The 27,518-nt window shown below is 31.3% G+C and overlaps 3 protein-coding genes across 3 annotated transcripts in view; 1 reads left to right on the top strand and 2 right to left on the bottom strand.

The window, feature by feature from the left end:
• Positions 1 to 1,128: 1,128 nt before the first annotated feature.
• LOC107441058 (astacin-like metalloprotease toxin 5) lies at positions 1,129 to 12,147 on the bottom strand. The gene is made up of 6 exons (XM_043052743.2): positions 11,994 to 12,147; positions 9,970 to 10,058; positions 7,667 to 7,754; positions 5,248 to 5,356; positions 4,236 to 4,411; positions 1,129 to 1,376 (listed from the first exon to the last, which is right to left on the bottom strand). Exons 1-6 carry the CDS (start codon positions 12,058 to 12,060, stop codon positions 1,147 to 1,149), a joined length of 759 nt encoding a protein of 252 aa, XP_042908677.1. The 5' UTR covers positions 12,061 to 12,147; the 3' UTR covers positions 1,129 to 1,146.
• LOC107441057 (astacin-like metalloprotease toxin 5) overlaps positions 4,372 to 27,518 on the top strand; it is a gene marked incomplete in the record, with an annotated part of 54,374 nt that continues 31,227 nt past the window's right edge. The window contains 1 exon segment of the mRNA XM_071178309.1: positions 4,372 to 4,382.
• Positions 26,338 to 27,518, bottom strand: part of LOC139424819 (astacin-like peptidase p16) — an 11,571-nt gene continuing 10,390 nt past the window's right edge. Inside the window, exon 6 of the mRNA XM_071179065.1 lies at positions 26,338 to 26,607. Within this exon, the coding sequence (XP_071035166.1) occupies positions 26,378 to 26,607 (230 nt within the window). The 3' untranslated portion in view covers positions 26,338 to 26,377. The remainder of the gene's footprint in view (positions 26,608 to 27,518) is intronic.

Below are 27,518 nucleotides of genomic sequence, written 5' to 3'. Positions count from 1 at the left end.
TTCTTCAAAATAATGTAAAAATTTTGTCCACCTTACAATTCAAGATTTTTGACTATTGTTACATAAAACAATAAAAAAATATCATTAAAAACATTTTTGTGTAGAATTATCTTGGTATAAAAACAGACTTTCAATTATTAGTGTTTATTTAGCATTTTTGCTTGTCCGCTGTGTCGGAACGCTATGCTGAATCTCTTAGAACTAGAGACCCAGATCCATTTGTGGATAGGATACAAAAACTTGGACATCGACAACAAAGAGTAATTTTAGTCTTCAATTGCAAAAATAATTTAAAAACGTTAAAACATCCAATATTATTGTTGTTGCGTTCACGTACGCTAACGAAACATATAGCTTAACCTTAAAAAAAATTAAATGCAACCTGAAACACGTATATTGTTTCTTGCAAGTATATTGATATTTGATATATTTCTTGCGAGAGTATATTGTTTATGTGACATTATATGACATTATTGTTATATGACATTATGTGGCATTATTATTATATGACATTTTAAGACATCGGAAAAGATGAGGGTTAAAAATATTGAAAAAGTATAATATCATTTATGGACGGTTTCTTAATCTTCTGCTTTCAAAGGAAAGGAGTCCCGCAGTGGACTGATCATAAAGACACGGTTCCCAGTAGAACACCGACGTCAAGCATCACTGGCTGCAGTCAGTAAGCGGGTAGGTGACCATTTTGATCAGCCTACGTAGGGACCGAGGGTGTGCGGTATGGATCCTTGTTAAACTGTGCTACCGTAAAGTGCTCGACTTCGCGCTCAGGTCGTCGGGTTACCACAGCGGAAGAGCCACCCCCTCTGCAGAGGATCAAAATTGTGATGGCATGTCTTCCTCCGGGATTTTTCCCAGACCGTCGCCAATAGCCCATTGTGCAGATCTAGTGCGAACGTAAATAAAATACCTACCTCAAAAGAAGGGAAAACAATTTAAGTGTTCTTTATATTTAAGTATTCCTTATAAAAACTTATACTTCAACATTTATTTAAAAAATAAAATTTTTTAATAATATTTTTTAGGCATAAAGTTATTTTTTTAATTTTATTTTTTGTGTATAAAGTAGAATAGAAGCAAAAATGAGTACTAGAATAATTCTTTCCTTTATTTAGTTTAGAAAATGAATTATGGGCAGTTGTACAATTTCTTGATTCTTGTGATGTCACTTTCGCTCATGTGATTCTTTGCAAACGGATCTTTCAAGAAGGAGCCATCTAAAGCCTCCATGGTTCTCAGACCAGCTTTATGGTCTTTGGAGAAAGTCAAAGATCCGTAGAGCATGATGGAATTATAGTCAAAGGGAGTCAACAATCTATTCTGGTGAGGTTTCAGCAAGAAGAATTGATCCGCTGCACCTGAAAATATACAATGTTTGGCATAGATGAAATTACTTAGTTTTTTTTTATTACTCATTGGCAGAATGGGTGTTGTTTTGGGTTTGATGGCGTTCGCACCTTATTTGGACGTCGTCATGCTTTTTTAACTGTGATCGAGGAGAGTAATGGTAAACAGTACGCATGCGTCGTCATTGCATGCATTGCTATAGCGACCGCTTGCGAATAAGAGAGAATTTCATCATTTGAACGATATTTTTGTTTTTATAGCTTTAATTAAGAATTCTAACTTAATTGTTTAATTATATTCCTACTTAAATTTCAAACTGGATCTTTTTCAATAGTAATTCAAGTGAAAATCACAAATAAATAGGGTTCCAAACTGATTGACACGGTCCCAAAGGTTAAAGTTGAAGCAAGAAAGAAAAAAAAAAACGATGCCAAGGCCTAAACTTACCGAGGCTGAAAAAGCTAAAGCCGAAGATCGTAGACGGGAAAAAAAATTAGACAACAACCATTTTGCCTGCGATCAGAATTCAAACTTAAAAAAACGAAAAAATCAACAACTTAATCTTCTTTAAGTATTGATGCAGTATTTTATAAAACATATTTTTTTGAAACTTTTTCATTATTTTGTATTAATTTAGGCTAAAATAAGTGAAAATATTATATTTAGCATTTAAATAATTTATTGTAATAAAACGCTTCCAAGCAACAGTTTTTCAAATTTGAACTTATTTGCTGCTATTTAAATCTATCAGAAACAGTTATTCATTATTAAAATTTCTTTAATTTTCAAAATCAATTATTGTAAAATTTTTGAATATGAATGGAAAAAAAAAGTTTTGAAACTACGGTTTTTGGATTTTATATTTTGAAAGCAATATAATTACATTCATTTAACAGATTTTTTCAGTAACTATTAGACTATTTTTTTTTACAATTAAAAAATACCAAAATATATTTTTGCCTATGTCAGAAATAAATACATAATGAGATAAAATTGTGAAATCTACTTATTACACGTTTACACTTCCAAAAATAATAATTTTCAAGCGTAATGTGGTTTCGGAAATATAAAAGCAATAAAGAAAACTTTTGAATGCATAGGAGTCATCCATAAAATAAGTTTTTCCCGATGTGTAAAAGCGAAAGATCAACCGCAAAAGTTATATGAAATAATTATTTGATTACCCATATCAGATCGTCCAGAGATTTTATCAAATGAGCACATTTTACAATTAAAAAGAAAACATCCCAACTTAATTTACTTTTCATTGCGTGTACGCCACCACACTGTAAAAGATGTTCTGCTGTAGGGTTGCAGGGTGCGTAGCGTTTTTAAAAAGTGCTTAAAGGTACTTATTTTCGACTTTCGTTTTTAAAAAGCACTTAAAGGTGCTTTTTTCATTGGATGTTTTTAAAAAGTGCTTAATTTTCCCTCTTCCAAAATGATATTTTTTTCTTTCTTTACGATATCGAATGCCTCGAATTACGCAAAAAGCGTGATTTTCACATTGTTCTATTTAACGCTTTTATAATTCATTCAACCACAATCTATTTCGACATACCATCTGTCCGTAGCGTCTGAAAGCGCCAATCATTTTATGAAATACGTACTTGCGGGTTCGAGTACTGAGCTGGATTCGGTGGGAAGGATTCGTGAATTCTCATGAACAGCTCTGCTGCATTTTGCAAGCGAGATAATCTTTTTAAGTAATAGTTAAATTAATTATTTATAACTTGGAATAAAATGTTTTTTACATAATTGTGTAAAGTAATTACAAATTTAAAAAATTTAATGATCCACTCAATATTGAATGTATTTAAAATTGTGCATAAATTGTATTTTTGGTGGCTAATATAATCACGAAAAACATTCTTTGCCAGAAACTAGTTATTTTATTATGATCATGTAACTTTAAGAACTATTTAGCACTTTCTTAACATACATATAACTGAAGAACTTTCAACAATACGAAGGGAAAAAAATTATTAGTGCACATATCCTAATTATAATATCTTTTTAAAGTGCTTAAAATATTTTTTGAAGTGCTTGAAAAGTATTTAAAAGGTGCTTATTTTTTGTTACAAAATTTGGCTACGCACCCTGGGTTGTATTATTATTTTTTATTTCGACTTGGCGATGATTTTATTCGTCAATGATTTAGTAATATATCAGCTATTTCTCAACTCAATAATTATAATTGTTATAGAACGGGATAGGTGTTTGGTGTTCATTATTATAGTCAAAAGGAGATGCTTCGTTTGTGAGAATGAGGACAAGAATGTTTCTGGAGCAAGAATAGAAATGGAAGGTGCAACTTCTGAATGAAGAGCAGGTCTGTTGCTCTGCATCAAAGTTCGCTTACTATAAATTGTACAAAAAATCTGCTGCAGTAAGGATTGGCTGGTGCGCTTTTTCAAACTTAGGCGTAAAAATAAATCGAAAATAGTAACCTAGAAGTCTTAAAATGAATATTAACGCCTAGCGCCACCTGTGTTTAGCTTTTCATGAACTACCATACATTTTGACTTGGAGTTGTATGACCACCCACCTTACAATACCGAATTTGCTACGGTGATTTACACCTGTTCTGGCATTTGAGGAAATTCTTGTCCGGACATTCGTCAAAGACATGCAGACAGCTTGGACTATCTGGTTCTAATTCCTAACTCCTTGTGAGTATGATACTGGACAGCAGAAACTTATCCTAAGGTACGATAAGTATTGCAATTTCAGTCGTTTTTTATGCTGAGTAGTATCTGAAATATTGCCGAATCATTTACAATGAATCTTTCCAGGTACTTACGTATTGTTTCTTTTTATAGATAATAGAAATTACCATTACTTTTGATTCAGTTATTGAAATAAATTACCTGGTTTAATATTATCCCACAAGATCCTGATGTATTTATCTCTGTCAGATCTGTTCTGTTCGTGGTAGAACCCTACGGCATGTCCGAGCTCGTGAACAATTACTGCTTCCCATCCACAGAAGAGTCCCAAGGATAGAGGTTGAGCACCGCCTGTTTTTCCAACATTTGAGTAGCATCTTTAAGACAAAATAATAGAATTTTCAATGAGTAAACCATTCTACATTTTGTTACCTATTAGATATGTTGCGGTGATTGACCGAAATGGGTTGATGTTGACTTCCACCGGTGAATGTTGACAATCACATAGTCTCTTTGGTAAATGTCCGATATATATAGTAGGTCTAGTTTAAGTGCCACTGCCCGGTATACATTTGCCCACTAAACCCTACATTAATGTTTTTTAAGATTCAATGCCACTGCCTGGTATACATTTAACTGGTATTCCGAACACTGATGTTTGTCCCAATCTATCTTCAACAGGTATTAAAATAACGAATAAGTATAATAATATCAATGAATAAATTAATATCAATTCGGATATAACAAATATTTCGGACATTCACCAAAGCGACTATTCGATTGTTGACATTCACCTGTGAAAGTCGACATTCTCTTGATTTTGGTCATTCATGGTAACATATATATTTCTATGTTAACATCTAATAAATCTATGTTTATTGATGATTCAATATTTAAACAAAATAATGTTTTTCTTTCGGACAAATCTATTACTGTGCTCGATCTGATGAACAAAAAGGACTTTATTATTTGCTACTGTTTACAAGTGCATACTGATATTTGTAAAATTTTTCAAAAAATTTTATGCATACTTTAAATTTATTTAAGTACAAATACGGAGAGACAGGCTTTCATGCCTATAGCGGAATTCAAACCAGCCACCACAGTCAGACACAGCCTGAACACAGCCAGTCGGACACGTTCGATTTAAATTATACTGTATTTACTGCCGGTTGATTTAATTTATACTGTATTTGCTGATCTACCAACTTACCCTTGACCTGAGAAAATTCGAACATAGTCTTTCTCATTGGTTCTCGGCACAAATCGAATGCAGGTACTCTTTGCGTAAGCATCGAAAGCCTTTTGTAAGACCCAGGGAACTAAAAAGTGATAATAAATAAATAATTATATTAAACATTATATAATATAATAATTATATTAAATATTGCATTATACAATAATTATATAGTTTTTTAAAAAAAATTAGTATTAATAGTAATAAATAATTTAGTTATAATAATTATAAGAATCAAAGTATTATAATTGTATTAATAAATGTATTTATAAAAATGTAATTATAAATGTATATTAATAAAATAGTATCAGTGTATAAATGTAAATTAATAAAATATCAAGGGATTCTAATTCATTAATTTAAACGAAGCAGTGCTCGAAAAAGTGTACACCCAAGGAAATTTTTTATCCAATGACGGAATATAACGTATTAAGGACGTACTGGCTCGAAAGCCTCTCCTTAAATATGCAAATTAATTACAGAAGATTAGGAAAAATCAGACACAAAAATGTATTTTATATGAATAAACACATCATTTTTTCAAGAATTTGAATTCTCAACTCACAAAACATAGGGGTTACCGCAATTTGAAAAATAGGGTTCTAGTAGTTTAGGCACTAGAGCGATCGAAAATGTGGACCTCTTAATGTTTAATTTACTTTTTTGGGTATTTTGCTACATCTCGTGAAGTTATTACGTGAGGACAATAACAACTTCCATCGTGGTCACAAAACTTATGAAATTTCTCTTCACACGTTGGCAACGAAGAGCTGTTCACATAATCAACTAAACTGTGTTCTAATTTTGTTTTAATTATGCTCATTAAGTTACGCGAGTTACATAAATTTTTTTTTCAGTTATTTTTGTTAGTTTTTATGATATTTATAATTTTACTGAAGATTTTTTAGGAAACTGCAGAAGAACAGAACGAGGATCGTCCAGAAATACTATGGAAAAAGTTAATTATTTAATTTTTTAAATGACATTCTTTACTTCTTACACTACTGTGTTTCCTAACTGTGTCGGAGAATTTAAGAGTGCTGGGAAATCTCATAAATTTTTAAGATAGCCCACTTTAATGATATTAATGTTGAATGATGTAGCCATTCTGTTCAACATAAATTTTGGCTTTAGTCTTGGATCACTACTTCTAATTTTGTCTACTTTATTATTGAAATGCTAAACTAAGCACAACTTATACACCCACTCCCCACATAATAGCGTATAAAAAAGTACTTCATATTATTTTGTGTTGAGTGGGTGTATATGTCATGCTAAAATAAGCATAAGAATATTAAGTGTTATGACAATACTATAAGTTTGTGAGCAGTGATGGCTCAGGGGATACAGCGGCCACCTTCCAATGAGGCAAAACGGGTTCGAATCCCAGTCGATACGAATTCAGCATCCGGCTGGCATCGACCACAGTGACATATCCTCAGTGGCAGATGAATCATGAATTAGAGTTCCCTTGCCGTGAGGCTAACTGTGGGAGGTTCTCGTGGTCTTCCTCTCCATGTAACGAAAATGGGGATTAGTTCCATCAAAAAGTCCTCCACGAAGGCAAATTTCTACCAATACTCGATCCAGGAGTTTCCTTGTTTTAAGGGTTGGGGTCGAAATTACAACGGTACGGAGTTGGACATTAATAGTCGTAAACCCATAAAATTGGGTCGGCTTTTTAACGACGGTTATAAAATAAAATAAAAATACTATAAGTTTAAAAAGTTATATGTTTTCTTTTTTTTTTTTTAACATTTTCTAACCCTTTTCTCTCTTTTTTATTTATTTAACGAGTTCAGGTTTAAATAAAAGATTTAAATTTGCTGTGTCTCCAATCTCTGAAATTTAAAATTGTAAATCATGGGATGCATAATTTTAAAACTCTATTAGAAAAGAATACTACAATTCATTCAAAACTAGACGAAAGAAAACCAGCAAGTGATGTGAATAAAACCATAAGGGACAACAAACGCAACTTCAAGGTTTGGCGAAAAAAACAAGCAGGCAATGAGGTTCCCTTGTATTTTTATGACGATTTATTCTTTGGTAGCATACGCATTTTTTTAATCATTTACATCATACAATATTTATAAAATTTATACAAACAGTAAATATATTGTATTCTATTTATATTCATCCGATGCCGATAATTCGAATTTGCTAAAAACATTAAACGATTTTATTTAAAAATATCTTAAAAGAATACGTGAAATCACCAAATTCTTTTTTTTCGCAAAGCTTATAAATATAAAAACAATCTACATAAATTCAAATGCCTTAATAGAAATATTAACTGCCTAATTTTAAAAGGTTTTATCATGTTATTTTAAATGTTTTAAAACTTTAAGTCGATCAGTAGATCAAAAAATCTGAATAACAGTACGTTACTTACATACTGTAGCATTTAGTCCAGGATCTGTAACGTAAGGGATAACACCACCTGGCCACAACATTGTGTCTGTTGGAACAGCATTTCGGTCCTAAATTTCATTTAACAAATGTATTCAGTGAATATTTAATATTTAAAACATATTTTTTTATCAGAACTATAGCAACAAAAAAATATGAAGCGCATCACTTGCAAAATAAACCTTTATGCTCTTTAAAATACCTCCATGTTTTTCGTTTAAAAATAAAAAAATGAAATTATTTTTTCTTCTTAGTTCTTTTGAAAAACGTGGCTCTTAAAAACTTCTTAATTATTTTATCTTTCCTCTCTTTAACATTATATATGTGTTGATATAGCAAGATAATGATACAACAAGATAATGATACACAAGATAATATAACAAGATTGGGTTGACATGAAGAGATAATTGTCTAAAAACATTTTTTTCGGTACATTCTTATTAGTTAGAAAAATGATATGAAGTTCAGTAAAGTGTGTAACTCAATCCTGATTAGTAGTTGAAACACGGCTTTTCTTTACGTTAGCAACTGCTCCTTCCATTCCATTTCGAGTAAGCCAAGCCCGTCAAGTATCAATACTCTTAAGTGACACATTCTAAATTCTTTGACAAAGATTCTTCCTCAAACATTTTAATTTTTTCACTATTTATTTACACAGTGACTCAACACAAAGACAGACACGAAGCCATGTGAAACATAAACAAACTAATTATGCATCAAAGTTGCCAGGTACAAGAAATGAAGTTCCTCCGCGAAGGTAAATTTTGCCCAATACTTGAATCAGGAGCTCCCTTGTCTTCTGGATTGGGTTCAAAATGACAAGGTTACTGCTTTGAACATTTGTAGTCGCTAACCCAAAAATTGGGTGGGCTGTTCAACGTAGGTTATAAAATATAAAATGAAATAAAATATATGATACCATTATGATTTATCTTTTTCAAAACATTACGTATGTTTCTGCCTAAAATTGTAATTCAATTTCCATCTTCCAGCCACTCGGAAGAATCATTTTCGAAAGGATTAAAAGTTCGCAGGTAATGTGAAACAGTGTCCTGTCAACATACTTAATTGAAATTAATTATTCCAAAATAAGAATTTAAAATGGCAAATAAATCTTTTGCGTTATTACTTTTTTTGGCGAAAAGCGACCAACACGTTTTTATAGCAACCGAAACTTTAATAAGAATTTTCAAATTTTGAACTTAAATTTCATGCAAATGGAAATAATTTTGAAGAATATTCCTAATTTTCATATTTAAGTGTAACCCAGAAAGCATGTAACCTTACGACGCCAACTTTGTATCGCAATTTTCTTCTTTCTGTCACGAAAATGTTCGTATTAAAAACCTTTTTTCAATAATGCAAAAATATTGCAGTTTCAAACCTTTCATCCTCAACTTTAAAGCTTTATTTCATCCTGTTCTGAATAAGTTTCAAAGCTTTTTTAAGAAGTATCGTCACTTAGGTAGAATGGTCATTTAAGTCGATAATGACTTTTTAGATGACGTCACACTAGAGATAGGATCAATTTCAATTGGGTATACTATTGCCTACGTCACAGGTTGTGCTATTCCTACTAAATTGAACCCATGAACGGCATTTTCTGCGAGCCTAACTTCAAGTCACAAGTAAACAAACGAAGTGTTCGATCGTTTAAATAGCTGCTCGCCAGATTTTATTGCATAATAAAGAAAAGTTATTGAAACTAAATACAACTAAATAAACAACTAAAACAAATAACAACAACTACTAATAACAATATCTAAATAAACAACAACTAAATTCCATTCGTTTAGCATTGCATCATATGTTGTTCCTACTAAATCGAAGTAGTTGTGTTTTTTTCATATTATACCCAATTGTCCATTAAAATTTCATGACAAGGTGGATTTTAGCTGAGCATACAAGACGTTGTGAAAAGAAACCTTATAGTTACCTGGATTTAAGATTATTTTCACCTTGAGACTAGCGTTATTTAGAGATTTTTTTACGCTTGAAAACCCTTAGACAATTTCGATTTTCAGGTTCTTATACAGAAGGTTGTTTTCCAAGGTTTTGAATTAGGGTAATGTGCGTAGAATAGAGCAGATTGTCGCAAATCTCGTTTTAAGATTTGAAGGTTTACACGTAAACCGCATAAAAAACCTTCTTAGCTTTACATTAAAAGGTTTTGCTTAGGGAAAATGAACCTTATTTTGCTATCAGGGCAGATCAGTTTCTTAAATTTTTTTGTTGAAATAAAAAGTTTATTCGTAAATTTCAGAAAAGAAATTTGAATTCAGATACCGTGTCTTCAAATCCGGACATATCCCCGCCAAGAAGATCTGGATTTTCCATCGGAATGTATTCGTCATCGCCAATGTTGTCTAGGTCATCTGCAAGTAAAGACAAAATGGTGAATAGAAAATAAAGTTTCACATGAATTGCTTTGGTAAATTTATTTGTCAGTGTAACATCAGCTTTATCGGCATTGTGAGAAAATAACAGAATTTACTGGAAAGGAAAAGTGGGAGCAATAAAATAATACAGAAATTGTGACGAATAACACAATGGAGCAAAAAAAATAATAATTGAAAATAATAAAATAAAGGCAAACAACAGAACCACACAGTTACCTGTGTGCTAATGATATTTCTGTTTTAGTAAAAACAAGATTCTGGTTTAAATATCAAATGTGAGTATTTAAACCATTCATTTGGTAATTTTTTCTTTCATAGAACAGAATTCTGGTAACCATTTACCGGAAATTCTGTTTTTAGAAATAGTTCTCATTACTACACATGTAGTAAAAAGTATAAAATTTAAAAGTAAATTTCATCGAATAAATGGTTTTTATGCCATTAAAAATATTTTGCCACTTAAAAATATTTAAACTACACAATTTTATTTCTACATTATACATAAAAGCTAGCTGTTTCAGAAAAAAAAATTTAATCAAAATGCATGCATAGAAGGTGCATGCCATAGACCAAGTTAATAACATTCTAAATTCATATTATGTATTTTAAATGCATAATTAGAATATTATAATAAAACATAAAAAAAAATTACTTAGAAAGTATAATATTTTAATATTTATTATTATGTTTAAAAGATTATGACAAATTAGACAAATTAGAACACATCTCTATTATCAATAGATAACGAAAATACTAAAAAGTATGCATGTTGTAATTTGTGACACGTACTTAATATGTAACTTGTCTTACCGTTCATTACAAGTTTTGAATAAAATCGAAGTTGTTGTTACTCTAAGTAAGTTGCCATTTTTAAGCAACTTATATATTTAAAAATCTTCCCCTTCTAGAAACAAGTAAAATTCAGTTAAATACTTTTACTAATTTATTTTCAGAAAATGAAAAAATTAACTTTTAAGTGGTTAAATTTTCTTTTCCTAATCCAGATATTCAATTGACGCTTCAAATGCTAAGTCTTGCTATGACGTCATCAATTGGTTCAGACCATATTTAGAAATAAAACTAATGCAATTGCGGACATTATGCTCCTAGAAATTTTCCCAAGATGCAACACTCCCCTCTATATCATACAAGTCAAATTTTTATTTCTTACAAAATAAATTGTCAGGCCCGGGAAAGCCTGGTTGGTAGGGCACTGGGCCCATGTTCAAGAAGTTGCGAGTACGATCCTCGCAGGCCGAAGACTCCCCGTGTATTAAATGGTGACTGATGTACGTTAAATCTGTCGAGTCTCAAAGCCCTCCGTGTTCCCATAACAAATCACACCTCTGCGGGTACTGATCTAGGAGTTTCCTTGCCTTCTGGATTGGTTCAAAATTACAAGGCTACGGAGTTGAACATTAGTTGTCGCAAACCCCAAAATTGGGCCGACTGTTCAACGACGGTTATAAAATATGAAATAAACTGTCAAGTTTAAAAACAAGCTCATAAGTTTTTTTTTCGTCGAGCATATTTGAGACTAATTATTCTTTAAATATTGTAAACTGTTTGTTAAATATTATAAATTTAAGTCGTTGAATGTTATGGATGCTAAATATTGCAAATTTCAGCCGTCGTATTGTAACAATTAGCGGTTGTAAGAATTCTTTAAATGGAACTATCGTAAAACTTAAAAATAAGTTAAAGATATTTTAGACTAATGATTCTTTAAATGGTATAAACCTTAAAGCACTGTCTAGCAATTGAATTTAACTGTATGAAAGTAATTTTATTTTGCTTTTCTTTCAGTGTCGTCTTTAAAACATCAATATTATACTTAATAATTTTTGGTATTATACTTCTTGATTTTATATTTTTGATATATTTAATATTATACTTAATAATAACTCTTACCTAATGGATGACTGAGGCCGATGCCAAGGCACAAGAAAAAAACTCCCAATAATTGAAAAGCTGCCATTTTGCTGGTGAGTTTAGCAGTGATTGAGAACCTTAAATCTGGTACTTTATACCACGATAAAACACTGATAGCAATAAAGTAACATGTGTTACATTTCCAATTGTCTTATTTATTCAAAGAAAGGCATATAATTCTAACTTAAAACAGATAAACATGCATAAAAAAAACTTTACTTTTAAATGAAAGGGTACATAGTCGAAACATGTTCAAAATTATACAAATGGTGGAAATCTCGATAAGATTTTTTTACTCATATTTAGTGCATTTATGTGAGTTTTAAGATGGCAATTATAATTTCCAAGGAAAGCTACATCGTTACACAAGACTTCTTGGGAAAATATGAAAAATAATAATTTACTTAATACTAAAAGCTACGGTTATATTGCCGATTATTTTTTACCAAATTAGGAAATAAAAGGATTTCATTTTTGATTTTTTTGTTGAAGTACAGTTTAAAATTATTACATTAAATACTCATAATTTTGCCCTAATTTTAACATAGTTTTTATTACACTCCACAAATTTAAGTTGAAATACTTATGCAACTTGTGCAACTTTTGAATTATTGCTCTATTGACGGTTATCTAGTCTCTTTCGATTCATCGAGAAAAATGCGCATGAAACAATGTTTAATTTGCCTAGATAGCATTGTTTATGCATTTACAAATAAAGGCTTTCCTGTCTGAGGGCGGCTCGGTGGGTCGCAGTGTGGCGGACGCTTACGGCTGTCGGGCCTGCCGCCTTCTGCTGATTTAAAGCCGCCGTCCTGTGTGGACTCTGGCAACATCTCACTTTTTCTTTATTTATTTTTTTGCTGGTTTGATGTTTGGTGGTGCTTTTTTGTTGTGCTCGATTCGTGGTCCTGCGAGCTGCTAGGCCTCTTGTGCTGTTCGGGGTCTCTGTCGCTTCGTCAATCAAAGGTCATCAATTTTCTCGATTATAGGCCTCATGGGCCTCAGTCGCTTAAATTTAATTCTTGTCTAGATAGCATCGTTAAAAAGCGTAAAAAAGTACAAGAACAAAATTGTACTTCTTGTACGTAAAGTTGTGCGTAAAATTTTACTTTTTACAACAATTTTGCGTACAAACAATTTTACGTTCAAGCAACTTCACGTACAGCAATTGTACGGGAAATCGTTTGTACATGAAATTGTACTTTTTGTACATAAAAATTAAGACGCTTATAGCTTCTAGTCTCTTATAGGTTCTTGAGATTAATCACCTTCAATTCAGCTTCAAAAAACGCACCAGAAGAGATATTTCTTATCTAGAAGAGATGTTCCCTTCAAAAAAAAAAAAAAAAATACAAAACATACAAAGGAGAGTAGGGAGCCGTGATGGATCAGGGGATAGAGCTTTCGCCTTCCAATGAGATGAACCGGGTTCGAATCCCACCGATGGCTGGTCGATAAGAATCTGCTTCCTGCTTGCACCGACCACAGTGGTGACGTGAAATATGATCAGTAATAGACGGATCATGGGTTAGAGTCCCTTTGCCGTCAGGCTAGCCGTGGTAGGTTCTCGTGGTCTTCCTCTCCATTTAACACAAATACGGGTTAGTTCCATCACAAAGTCCTCCGCGAAGGCAAATTTTCCGCAATACTTGATCCAGGAGTTCCCTTGTCTTCTGGATTGGGTTCAAAATTACAAGGCTATGGAGTTGAACATTAGTAGTCGTAAACCCAAAAATTGGGTCGGCTGTTCAACGACGGTTTTAAAAAATATATAAAATGGAGAGTAGGGAGGTTTTCAGGTATAATTTATAATAGCGTAAAAAAGTTTTCCACGAGAAAAAATCTTTGGTATTAATTTTGCGGCTGAAAAAGTCTAATTTTACTTGACTTCGAATAATTATAAACCAGTTTTTTCTTTCCTTTAAGTAACTTTTTCCTTCCTCTTCTTCATATTTGTGAATATACAACGAGCTATACAGTGATCGAAAGTCGGAAAAAATCGCAAAAACACACACAAAGAAATTAAATCGCTCATGATTACTGTCCATTGATGTCTTTTAGTGAAAAGAAAATATGAAAAATAATTTAAAATGAATCATTAAAACAATATTATAGATTATTCAGAGAAAATGTTATACAATTATATTGAGGCTAATTCAAAATTATTATATTTTCATTATTGTTAGTGATTTTTCATGATTTTGGAAGTTTAAAAATCATTTTTCTGCATTGACTCTATGAATAATTTTTATACTAACATAGTTTTCCTTATTATTTTCTTATAACCATCGTTGAATAGCCGACCCAATTTTTGGATTTACGTTTGCTAATGTTCAACTTCGTAGCCTTGTAATTTTGAACCTAAACTAAAAGACAAGGGAACTCCTGGATTAAGTATTGGGAGAAATTTCTCTTCGTGGAGGACTTTTTGATAGAAGTAACTCGCATTTGCCTTACAGGGCGTGAAAAACCACGAAAACCTCCCTGGTTAGCTCGACTGCAAGGGGATTCTAACCCATGATCTGTCTACTGCAGAGAACATCTTATGTCAGCACTGTGGTCGATGCGAGCTGGATTCTGAATTCGTATAAACCAGCCATCACTGGGAATCGAACCCGGGTTATCTCATTGGAAGGCAAACGCTCTATCCCCTGAATCACCAAGGCTCTTTAAAGCCAGTTTAAAATTCACTTACCTAAAGGGGCTATTATAGACTGACGCTCAAGAAAATAAGAGTAAAAGCCTCCAATATTTTAACGGCTGCCATTTTGTTTTTTCACAGCGATGATTGCAAATCTTAATTCGATATTTTATACGATCCCAAAACATTGATAGTTATAAAAGCAACAGGTGTTAAATTTTTAAAGTGTTTACTTATGCAAAGTAATAGAATATAATCATTTGTAAAGAAAGATAAGCATTTATCAGTAGGCACCTTTATTTTGAAATAAACATTTTCCCAGATGCGAATAATAAATAAATAAATAATTAAAATAAGTAAACAAATAAAATAAATAAACAATTAAAATATTATTTTTATTGCTACTGAAATAGCAATTTTTTTTATCTATAGTCTATTTATGAGCTTAGTTTTGATCGCTTGATTGGTAAAATGAATTTTGTAATATGAATTTGAAAATAATTTTGTTATCTAAGTATTCGTTTTCACCAATCGGTATAAAAGCATGATTTTCCAACCTGAAACATTGACTGGCATGTAACTTATATCTATTTGTCTTTCTAGAACTCGCATCATGTGTTTTTGTTCCCAGAGTGATTTAGGAGCTAATCAGTTTGCTTTATTTTTAAATTCCAATAAGAAATCAATGAATTTTATTAAACGTCGGGCTTTTCTTTGATAAGCAAGAGAGAGAGAGAGAGAAAAAAACATGTTACTCTTTCTGCTCCTTGGGGGAACGGCCACTGTGGTGCCACTTCTCGATCATGGTAATTTTAAATTACTTAATTTAAATATTTATATATATATATATATATAAAGTAACATTTACTGATTTATAAATTTCTGACACAGTTATACACTTAATACAGTTGTCATAAGTAATGCACTATAAGTAGTGAAACAACTGTAGTCGCTATTTTTTTCGTAGTTTGTAGTATTGTGATCTACTTTTTTCTTAAAAGTAATATAGTGAATAGTGCGATGCAAAAAAATAGTAGTTTGTCGCGATTTTAGGCAACTACTTTTTATGTTCGTTTAGTACTATGTGAAAAGGATTCTAACATAACTAATTTTCGTATTAGCCTCCTGGGCCTGAGTCGCTTAAATTTAATTCTTGTCTAGATAGAATTGGCAAAAAACGTAAAGAAGTACGTGTACAAAATTGTACTTTTTGTACATGAAATTATACTTTTATACAACGATTTTACGTACAAACAACTTTACTTACAACAATTGTACGTAAATTGTACTTTTTGTGCATAGCAATTAAGACGCTTATAGCCTATAGCCTCTTATAGGTTCTTGAGATTAATCACATTCAATTCAGAGTCAAAAAAGGCATCAGAAAAATTGCCTAACATTCATAGCTAGAAAAGATGTTCTCCACAAATAAAAAATGAAAAGGGGGGAGCAAACAAAGGAGAGTAAGAAGCCGTGATGGGTCAGGGGATAGAGCGTTCGTCATCCAACGAGGTGAGCCGGGTTCGAATCCCAGCGAGTGCTTGTCGATACGAATTCCACCCCTAGATCGCGCCGACCACAGTGCTGGTGTAAAATATCCTCAGTGATAGATGGATCAAGGGTTAGAGTCCACTTTTCGTCAGACTTACCGTAGGAGGTTTTCGCGATTTTCCTCTCCATGCAACGCAAATGAGGGTTAGTTCCATCAAAAAAGTCCTCTACGCAGACTAATTTCTAGTAATACTTGATCCAGAATTACTTTTGTCTTCTGGATTGGGTTCAAAATTACGGAGTTGAACAGTAGTAGTCTTAAACCCAAAACATTAAGTCGGCTGTTCACCGACGGTTATTAAAAAAATTAAAAAAAACCAGTTGAAAAAAGAATTTGATGGGTACAAATCTCCGCAGGTCCGTCAAATGACTGTCAGTTAACCAAAATTCCGTGTCTAGAGTCACGTATAACTAATATTTAACATAGCCGTTATGAATAATACATAATTTATGACTTTGGTCACAATTTCACATGCGAATGTATATTCTTGAAGCAGTTATGTTATTTCAAAGGAAGGAAGCATATTTTCGATGAACTTAATTTCTTAGAGGAAATAACTAAGCATTAAACGCTTAACGAAATTGCAAGTATTTGATAATTTCCTATCATCTCTTATAATTAAATATTCGCTGTCAAAAAGGGCATAAAAAGTTGAAGTCTAAGTAAGAAAATTCGAAAAAAGTGTGTTAGAATAGCATAATGGTTCATGTAAACATGAGAAAAATATTTCTAAATAATTCTTCTTGTTTAATATGAGCCAATTTTCTATTGAAGATCATTTTGAACACAATGCATAAATTAATTTCTCCAGCAGTGTAATTTGATTTTCCCAGCAGTGTAAATAATGCAGGTGTAAATTAGTTTTTCCAGCAGTGTAAATTATACAGATGTAAATTAATTTCTCCAATAGAGTGAATTATACAGGAGTAAATTAATTTCGCCAGCAATGTAAATTATATAGGTGTAAATTAATTTCTCTAATAGTGTGAATTATACAGGAGTAAATTAATTTCGCCAGCAGTATAAATTGATTTTCCCAGCAGTGTAAATTATACAGGTGTAAATTAATTTCTCCTGCAATGTAATTTATGCAGATGTAAATTAATTTCCCCAGCAGTGTACATTATACAGATATAAATTAATTTTCCCAGCAGTGTAAATTATACAGGTGTCAATTAATTTCCCCAGCAGTGTACATTATACAGGTGTAAATTAATTTCTCCTGCAAAGTTCGGTTTTTTATAGTAGCAAAGTTTTCTCACTTCCAAAGTAGTTTGAAGTCACTACATTGAAAAAAAAAAGTAGGTCTAGTTAACTAAATTTGTAACAAAGTAGATATAAATGTAGTAAACTACAAAAATAATGTAATTTTTCTGAACACTGCTTAAATATTTTTTTTGTTTGAAATAGCATTTAAAAATAACGTTATATAGCAATATTAGTTGTAGTTATAAAACTCTCTCATAAATTAATGGATTTTTCTTAATTTTGCTCAATAAGTCATATAAATTTAGAAATTATCCCTGTGGCAGAATTTTTTCTAGCAATCTGCGACAAAACTCTCTGAGTACTAATATCTTTCTGCTAGATGCGTTTAATAATAACTGACATATATGTTAGTAATTTAATTAATAACTACTATTTACCTATTACTAATTTAATTTAATATATAATTATTAAAAACGCTGTGTTTATAAAAAAACAATAATATTTTTTTCATATTTAATAATTTTTTACTCTAATATTATGGGTGATATTCTCGCATTTAGTAAACAATCATTACAATGAAAAAATAACTAAAATCATGCAATCCATTATCGTGAAAAAAAAAAAAGATCGACGACAAAATCACGCGAATTGGACTCAAATCATAGTAAATAATTGTAATATCGAATAAAAAATGTCGGATTTAAAAACTACTGAGAAATCAATAGCAATAACTGCCAAAAATTCAATTGAATCATTACCTTAAAAAGTAAATACTCAAATGCGCGATTCGAATTTTCCATATTGTTTGAAATATATCGATGTATTTAAAAACCACGTGAAAATCAATATCAATAACTGACGAAAATACAATCGAAACATTGCATCGATTTGTCATACTATCGGCTTAAATTAAGCGCGTCAAAAAGTGCATGATGCATGATTTAAATATTACTTGCAGATTTCTGCAGAAAAGAAAGCTAAAATTTTTTACTTTTCAAAAAGAAAAAAAATCTTTCTGCAAAAACTCTGTAACGTTCTGAGACAATGTCGCCGTGTCGCTGCGATTCTGCCACGGACGTTTGTTTGACGTTTGACGTTTCAACGTCATCAAGTTGACGTTTTTGTTGCTGTCTAACGTCTATTTTCAAGAGATATTTTTCAATGAGCATTTTCAATAAATTCAATTAATTTAAGAAAAACTTAAAAATTTGTTTCACTCAATTAAAAATGGTTTTTCCTATTTCTTCATTTAATCAATGTAGAAAAGGGGATTACATATTTTTTTCTTAAATTTTGTCTCTGATGAAATGGTTCTAAAATTTAAGGTAAAAATAATTTTCAAATATTGCAGGTAAAATAATAATCCAAGTAATTATTTAAACCATGCTTATTACTTTTTAATGCATTAATCAAGTAAAAATGGAGGCAAGGTTGGAGAAAATGTAAGAGAGTTTAATATTTAATTTAAATTTTTAATTTTAAAATTTTATATTAAGAAAAAAATATATAATTTTTTTTCAATTTCATATTTATCGATATTATTAGGTAATTTTCTATTGATTTAGTTACAGGTGGAGAAAAACATTCTGGAAAAATTACCGTACTGTACGGTAATAACTTATGACGGGTAAAAAAATATAATTCTGGTTATTAACCAGAATTATGGTTTTAATTACTAACCAAAATATTTAGTTTATCAAAACCAAAATGTACGGCGTTTAAACAATTTATTTGATAATTTTTTCCGTTGATAGGATTACGATTTAGTGGCAATTCTGGCTTTAAAATTTGTAATAAAAATATAGTAGAAATTTATAATAATTCTATTTTCAAAATTGATTTTAGAAAAAAAATACAAAGCCGAAAAGTAAAATAATTCTAATTTTACCCAACTCATTACCAAAGCCCATCGGTTAAAATTGCTTAGTTTTTCGACTGTCCCATAGAACCAGAAGCACTGATGGTTTTAACTATACTTTTTTTTTCAGTTAAGTATTAAAATATTTCACACAGCTAAATTAAATGAATTAATTAAGAGTAAACTTTCAAAATGTTTTAAACATGATTGATTTTATTTATTCCTTATTTGATGCATTTTAGAAACGCTATTTTTAACTCTTAATGTCGCCAAATAAGTCTTTATTCAATGGAAAACGAACGAGAACGATTTTGTATGCTTCAAAAAATGTATTCTTATTTTATTTACAGATCCCATGGAAAATCTAGATTTGTTTGGAGGAGATATGCTGAGGGTCGACCCGAATATAAGTTATTAATATAATGGGGTGTTCCAAAGGGACCACCCTCAATGTACCCAAGTCAAATTTTTGATGGTTTTCTATTGATGGACCCACATAATCTTGATGGAACCATCAATAATTCCATCGTAAATCATAATATTTTTAATGATAACCAACATTAGCAACCAACAGAAGCACCAATATAGGAATTAGGACTGATTTATGATGGTCCAACATAAGAATTAGCAACTCGTTTTGGTAGTTTGCCCCTGTTAAACCATCAGAAATTTCTATCTTAGTTTCTTAGAAATCAATTGCTGGATCGATCATTCACCATCACCTCAATGTAGAAATTCGGACTGATTTTTAATGAACCAATATAAATTTGTTTTTGATGGCATATTCCTGCTGAACCAACAATTATTATTAAACTATCATGGAAATGTATTGTTGTACCATTATGAACCATCGCGAATTTCCATCATAGTATCTTAAAAATCTAATAGAGTTCTCATAGTATCTTAGAAATCTAATGGAACGATCATGAACAACCATCATCGCAATGTAGTAATTCGGACTGATTTATGATAGACCAACAATAAAAAGTTTGATGGTATATTCCAAATTGTTTCGTTGGTATATTCCTGAGAACCAGCAAGAATTGAACCATCACGGACAATCACAGATCATCAGGGATTGTTGGTCCATGATAATCAAACTTCTCTTGATGGTTAACCATCATAGTGATGCAGAGCAAGGAGTCCCAAAATAGTAAGTGCGCCAAAAACATCGATAAAGTGAGCCAAAGGGTGAGTTTGGCGAAGTTCCCTCTTGCTGTAGGGGTTGCACCCATTTAGGAATCAGTTGAAGCTGTACCTGAGTGTTGGAAGGTGCCCTGGTGAGTGAATCCTAGATTCTTTCCCCCTTTGTATTACTTAATGTTATGTCAAATTGTAATCAAGAATATTTTAATAATTAAATTTAACTATGCGTTTTCTAATTTTAACTAAAATTAACATGATACATACTAAAGTGAAATCAAAGGTGTATCAATAGTAATAAAGAAGCATTTTCCATCTTGGAATGGTAGAAGTTTGTTGCCATATCAAAAATCATAAGCGCATAAGGAAAAAATTTGGATGATTGTGATCATCAAATGATATTGGACCATCATGAATCGCATTGAAACCATCAAAATGATTTGATGAGACCATCAAGAATTTTGACTTGGGTAGGTCTTAGAATTCCTGTCAAAAATGAAGTCAAGAAAGGTTTTGATATGCTGACAAACTTCTATCACTCCACGATAGAAGTTTGTCGTATGACAGCAAGAAAATATTCGAACATTTGGTGTACAATTTTTCAAACAATTGTACGAAGCATATTCATAAAGAATTTATTGTTTAAGTTTCATGATCTTTTTTCAGAATGTGATAATTAAATGATTTAAATAATGATTTCAAATAAAAGTTCTTATTTATACAAACAATAGCCTGCACCAGGTCAAGAAACCAAAGGACTTCTTTCTAGACAACTTAGTGAGTACAACTTACAGAAGAAAAAAATATTTTTAACATCGAATGCATATTAAGACTATTTATTTCGTTTGCTTTGTTGTGAAAAACAAATTCGTATTTAACTCTGCATACATTTAATGCTATTAAATTAATTATTAATTTCGAAATTCATAGAGAAGAGGATTACTAACCATTTGTAGTAAAGACAACACTGTTTTTCACGGAAAAGTTTTAACCAAAAAAGTTCAATGATTTTTTTTCTCCTAAAAATATAAAGTTTTTTTTTTGTAATTTTTAGTAAATTATGCTGTTTGTTTTCATTCATCGTATTACAACGGTTTTGGACTTTTAAAACAACCTGCTTAAAACTCATTTTTCCTCAGAAGATTACAGCAAATAATTATTTGCCTTTGTAAAGTATCGTATTACGTTTACATTATTAGGCATTAATTTGTCTTAATCCTCCAAACATCGTTATCTTTATCATTGGAAAAAGCGTTTGCGACAGCACTCCATAAATAAGATTTTTTTAAGATTAAGATGTATTTTAAAATAATTATGACTGATTAATAGTTTTAAATGATAATGCCCACTGCCTAGGGTGCGTAGCCATATCTTTCAGCAAAAAATAATCACCTTTTAAGTACTTTTTAAGCACTCAAAAAATATTTTTAAGCGCTATAAACATTAACAAAATGCAAAATAATTTTCAAAGACTTTGCATGATCATGATAAAATAACTAGTTTTTGACAAAGAACTCTTTTCTTGATTATATTAGTCATTACAAAATGATCAAGATATTCTTCAATTCGATTTCAGAGGGTGGAAAATGAAGCTTGAAATTCAGAATATCTTGCAAAATGCAGCAGAATTGCACATGAGAGTGCAATAATCTCACCGAACCCAGCTCACTAAACGTACATGCGGACTCGCAAGTATTTCATCAAACCTGTGAAATGATTGGCACTTTCATACGCTATGGACCGACAGTACACTGAAATCGATTATGGTTGAATGAATTGTGAAAACGATGAATCGTTTGTATAGATGTGAAGAGCACGCTTTTGCATAATACGTGGCGAAAATTGACATGGTAAAGAAAACAATCTCAATTTCGAAAAGGGAAAATTAAGCACTTTTTAAAAACACCCCATGAAAAAAGCACTTTTACGAGCTTTTAAAAAACAAAAATCGAAAATAAGCACCTTTAAGCACTTTTTAAAAACGTTACGCACCATGCCAGTACCTGTATCTCCTTGTTTTATAGAAGTCAAATTTCAGAGAAAACTTTTTTGTAGGTATGCCACACAAGTCAAATTTTTACATGAGAACTGATATAATTAAAAAAACTTCTAAATAAAAGTTTAAATAAAATTTATTGGTCAGTAGGAATTTTCAACAAAATAACGATGTGTTCAATATAATACTAATTCAAAAATGTTGGGGGAAGAATTATTTTTAATTATTTAATAATTTTTTGTTTAAAAAAACTTTAATATTAAGAGATATGAAAATTTTTTTACTTGTAAAATGACATAAAATTTTTTTGCGGTGAGCTAAAAAAGATTAGCAATGTATGGTGTAGGTGAAATAAGCTTTGTAATAGTAACTTAGCAGTTAAAGGATATGAGCAATAATAGTTCTTGAAAAGATTTAAATTTAAATCGCTTTACTTTTTAATGTTATGCTCTTCGTAGAATCATTTTCATCAAAATAATTTGAAAAAAAAAAATAATTTGTTCAAGTGTGGCTCTCAAATGATTTAGTTCAAATATTCAATTACGAAAGACTTGCAGGATCTATTCATTTTACCTTTGCATCGTTAGAAAACCATAATTTATAACTTTGGTATTCAACTTTTAACAACATGCATATTGTAGTGGTAGATACACTACAGTACTCCCCCACCAGAATTATATCTGTGATTTATTCGATGAACGGATACCACTCATTGGTTCATTGCTGCTTCTGTGAGAAGCCGGGTGAGCTGTGTTAAGATCACCGTAAATGCTGATCGTGAGAGCTGTATTAAGTTCACGATCGTGGTCGCTCCTGTGTTGCCATTAGCAGTCGCATGTATACCAGTCGACAGTGTGTTTGCTGGAGACTGAGTAGCAACAGTGCGACGAGTTGAATAAAGTCGCTAGTAGGCGTGCTCAAATTGAAGTGTGAGTTTCTGTCAAGGTAGGCGTGTTTACATTGCGTCCGAAGGTCACCAATATAATGATAGTGGTTATCGTCAATGTCAACCTTCATCTATGACAATAGAATCGAGTTAACACGTCTTCTATACCAGTGAATTGTATTTTTTGTAGTGGTAGATACACTACACACATAATTAACACTAGGTTGTCAAAAGGAAGTCATTTTGACTGTTTTTAACTGCTTTTTCATTTGCAAAAAATGTACGAATAATAATGCATAAATTAATATTTTCGTTCGAAGTAAAGTAAATTTTTTTATTGTTAATATTAACTAATAACTTTTTATGTAATAATATGATAAATATTATAATAATATAATAATAATAAATAATAGATGTATTTTATTATCCTCCTTTAAGTAAACTGAGACTTAGATCTTTAAATGATGTTAAAAAGTATTGTGAGAAAAACAAACTCTCTTTTGAACCTGAGAAATTTTCATTTAAAGCAAAAAGTAAACATCCTAATAACGTAACTAAAAGTTCAAGTAGTGAGGAAGATTTAAATTCAAATGAAGATTTCGAATACGAGTGTCATTTTTCTGAATTTCCCAAAACTTTTGAGGATACACAAATTTGCAAAGATAGAGAAAAATGGGATTTTGCTATGAGTGAAGAACTCAAAATGATATGACTGTAAATAACATAAATGAACTGTAAATAATATAAAAAATATTAAAAATTAATTAGACAAATTTCTTTACTCATAAGTTATTCTTTCACAATTCAGTCATTTTGACTGCTTTTGGGCAATATAGGTATATGTTGAGTTTCAGTCTTTCTAATGTTAAATAGAGTACTAGTTTTGCGAAAATTCCTTCTACAAGTAAAAGTTTAAACCAGTGATGGGTAAATTTTTTTGTCGAGGGTAAAAAAACGAGAGAAAAAAATGTTTGGTGGACCAAGTAAGAACTTCAAAATTAAAAAAAAATGATATACAAGTTTTAGTTTAAATATTTAATGAGATGAATGAAATAACAATTTCATTTTTAAAAGTTCCTTATATTGAGGTTCCAAGTGAGATGTGCTTATTTTAAGGAACGAGGCTAAATGTTTGTCTGTTAGTCTACTTCTGAAAAGAATTTTACGTAAGGTTCATAGTTGAAAACTCTTGTTCACATATATAAGATGAAGCAAACATAGCACTGATTTTCCGGGCATGAAATTAAATTTTGGAAACTAGCCTTTGGTATTGATTTGTATAACTCGAACTTTGGCATATTTAGAAACAACGGCTTCAGATGATTGTTAGATTGTCCGCTCGTTGGAGCTAAAAATGCGCTGTCTGCCACATGGGAAGTGCAATGCACCTATATTAGATTCAATAAGTTTGCTTCACGAGAAAAACAAACGCTAGTTGGAGCCAATCTACAGCTATTTTATGAAGAACGTCTTTCAACATTTTACCAATTGAAGCTGTCTGTGCTAACTATTTCCGTCAATTTATGTTTTGTAGAACAAAAATAGAGACAGTAAAAAGGTCATCAGTACTTTGTTAAAAAAGAAAGAACAGAAATAGCTTTAAGCAAAGTCGACAAGAAAATGGATGTATATTCTTTATATTTGCCACGGATCATTAAGGTAAAATTCTATCCGCGGGTCACAGTTGGCCCTCGGGCCTTAGTTTGCCCATCCCTGGTTTAAACAATGCATTTTTCTCTTATAAAGAAGTTGAATTTTTTTTTTGTGAAATTATTTAAATTAAATATTTATTTATAGAAAGAACTTGGTGTCTGGACTTAATTTATTCTAAAATGCACGTAAAATCTTCATGTTAATAGAAAAATACATTTAAACTGAATATATTTTAACTGTTTTCTTTATCCTCATTTAAAAAAATTAAAATGTCTAAAATTCGCAGGAACTATTCGCTAGATTTCATTCATATTTCGTACTTCATTTAAAATTACATTCTTTAAAATAACGTATAAATTTGTACACCTTACAATTCAAATTTTTTGACTATTGTTATATAAAATAATAAATAATCATTAAAAAATATTTTTGTATAGAATTATCTTGGTATGAAAACAGACTTTCAACTTTTATTTGTGCTTATTTAGCATTTTTGTTTGTCCGCTGTGTCGGAACGCTACGCTGAATCTCTTAGAACTAGAGATCCAGATCCATTTGTGGATAAGGTCCAAAAACTTGGACAACGACCACAAAGAGCAATTTTAGTCATCAATAACAAAAATTGTTTAAAAACGTTTTATTTCTGGCAAGTATATTGATATATGATATATTTCTTGCAATTATATTGTTTATGTAATATAGCGTGACATATAGAATTGGATATATCCAATGGGCGTGGCATATGGGACTGGGAGGGAGCTCAAGGACAGGTGAGGGACATGGTGAAATATGACATTTTGTGACAAAGAGAGGGATGAAGGTTACAAATAATGAAAAAGTATGTTATCATTTATGGACAGTTTCTTAATCTCCTGCATTCAAAAGAAAAGAGTCCCGCAGTGGACTGATCATAAAGACACGGTTCCCAGTATAACACCGACGTCAAGCATCACTGGCTGCGGTCAGTAAGCGGGTGGGGGACCACTTGATCAGCTTACGAAGGGACCGAGGGTGTGTGGTATCGGTTCTCGTTGAACTGTTCTACAGTAAAGTGCTTGACTTCAGGCTTAGGTCGCCGAGGTACCAAAGCGGAGGAGACACCCCTCTGCAGGAGAATCAAAATTGTGATGGCATGTCTTCGAATCATCCTCCGGGATGTTTTCCAGACCGCCAATAGCCCATTGTACAGCTCTAGTACGACGTAAATAAAATGCCTACCTCAAAAGAAAGGAAAGCAATTTATGTTTTCTTCATATTTAAGTATTCTTTATAAGAACTAACGCTTCAACATTTTTATAAGTAAAAGAATTTTATAATATTTTTTATGTATAAAAATTTTTTTATTATATTTTTTATTTATAAAGTAGAATAGAAACAAAAATGAGTACTAGAATTATTTATTTTTATTTTAGTTTAGAAAATAAATTATGGGCAGTTGTACAATTTCTTAATCGTGGTGATGTCACTTTGGCTCAGGTGACGCTTTACAGCTGGATCTTTCAAATAGGATCCATCTAAGGCTTCCATGGACCGCAGACCAGCTTTCCTGTCTTTGGAGAAAGTCAAAGATCCGTAGAGCATGATGGAATCATAGTCAAAGGAAGTCACCAATCTATTCTGGTGAGGTTTTAGCAAGAAAAATTGGTCCTCTGCGCCTGAAAATATACATCGTTTGTCATAAATGAAATTATTTAGTTTTTTTTTATATATCCATTGGCAAAGTGGGTGTTGTTTTGGGTTTGATGGCGTGCTCACCTTATTTGGACGTCATCACACTTTTCAACTGTGTTCGAGAGTAATGGCAAACACTGCGCATGCGTCGTCATTGCATGCGTTGCTATGGCGACCGCTGTTGTATAATAATAGTTTTGGAATTCTTTTTTTCACTTTTAATTTTGTTATACATTAAGTTGGTGAGTTTAGTTTTTAGATATGGGACTGGAGACATCTCATAAATGCTTCTTGAGTTGTGAATAAAAGAGAGTTTCATCACTTGAAGGACATTTTTGTTTTTATTGTTTTAATTAAGAATCAGAAATTCTAGCCTACAGTTCAAACTGGATCGTTTTTAATACTAATTCAGGTGAATATCACAAATAAAGAGGGTAAGAAGACAACAACCATTTCGCCAATAGGTAACCTGTGATCGCCGAAATTTTTTTAAAAAAATTTATTTTGAAAATTAAAGAAATTTCAATAATTAACTGTTTCTTTTAGATCTAAATAACTGCAAATAAGCGGAAATTACTTTTGATTTATTTATTGAAGTTATACTTCTTATGCGACTTCCAACAAGGTTGCGTTAAACGTTTAACGCTACATTTTTATTGGCCGGGAAATCACGTGGTAGGATCCAGTTTTCCCTCCATATTGTTTTGGTTCTCACTAGCATAAAAATAATAAAAGTCATAAAAGTATTGTATTTCTATAAATATTTTTTTAGTTTGTTTTGATACACATATAATTTAATAGGGAAGTATTTTTTATTTTCAAATTTAGTGGATAACAATTGTAAAAAATGAGTGAAAACAATCCCACGGACAATGCGACGGATTTAAGGTTATGT

This window comes from Parasteatoda tepidariorum, chromosome 3 (genome assembly GCF_043381705.1).
Source record: "Parasteatoda tepidariorum isolate YZ-2023 chromosome 3, CAS_Ptep_4.0, whole genome shotgun sequence".
Taxonomy (NCBI): Eukaryota; Metazoa; Arthropoda; class Arachnida; order Araneae; family Theridiidae; genus Parasteatoda; species Parasteatoda tepidariorum.
Note: the sequence above shows the minus strand (reverse complement) of the source record. Positions and strands in the feature narration are given on the sequence as shown.

Coding starts and splice junctions, on each gene's coding strand:
- LOC107441058 (XM_043052743.2), bottom strand. CDS start 12,060: ATGGCAGCTTTTCAATTATTGGGAGTTTTTTTCTTGTGCCTTGGCATC. Junction 10,059..11,993: donor CGGCCTCAGTCATCCATTAG/GTAAGAGTTATT, acceptor CTTTACTTGCAG/ATGACCTAGACAACATTGGC. Junction 4,412..5,247: donor CGAATTTTCTCAGGTCAAGG/GTAAGTTGGTAG, acceptor TTTGTCTTAAAG/ATGCTACTCAAATGTTGGAA.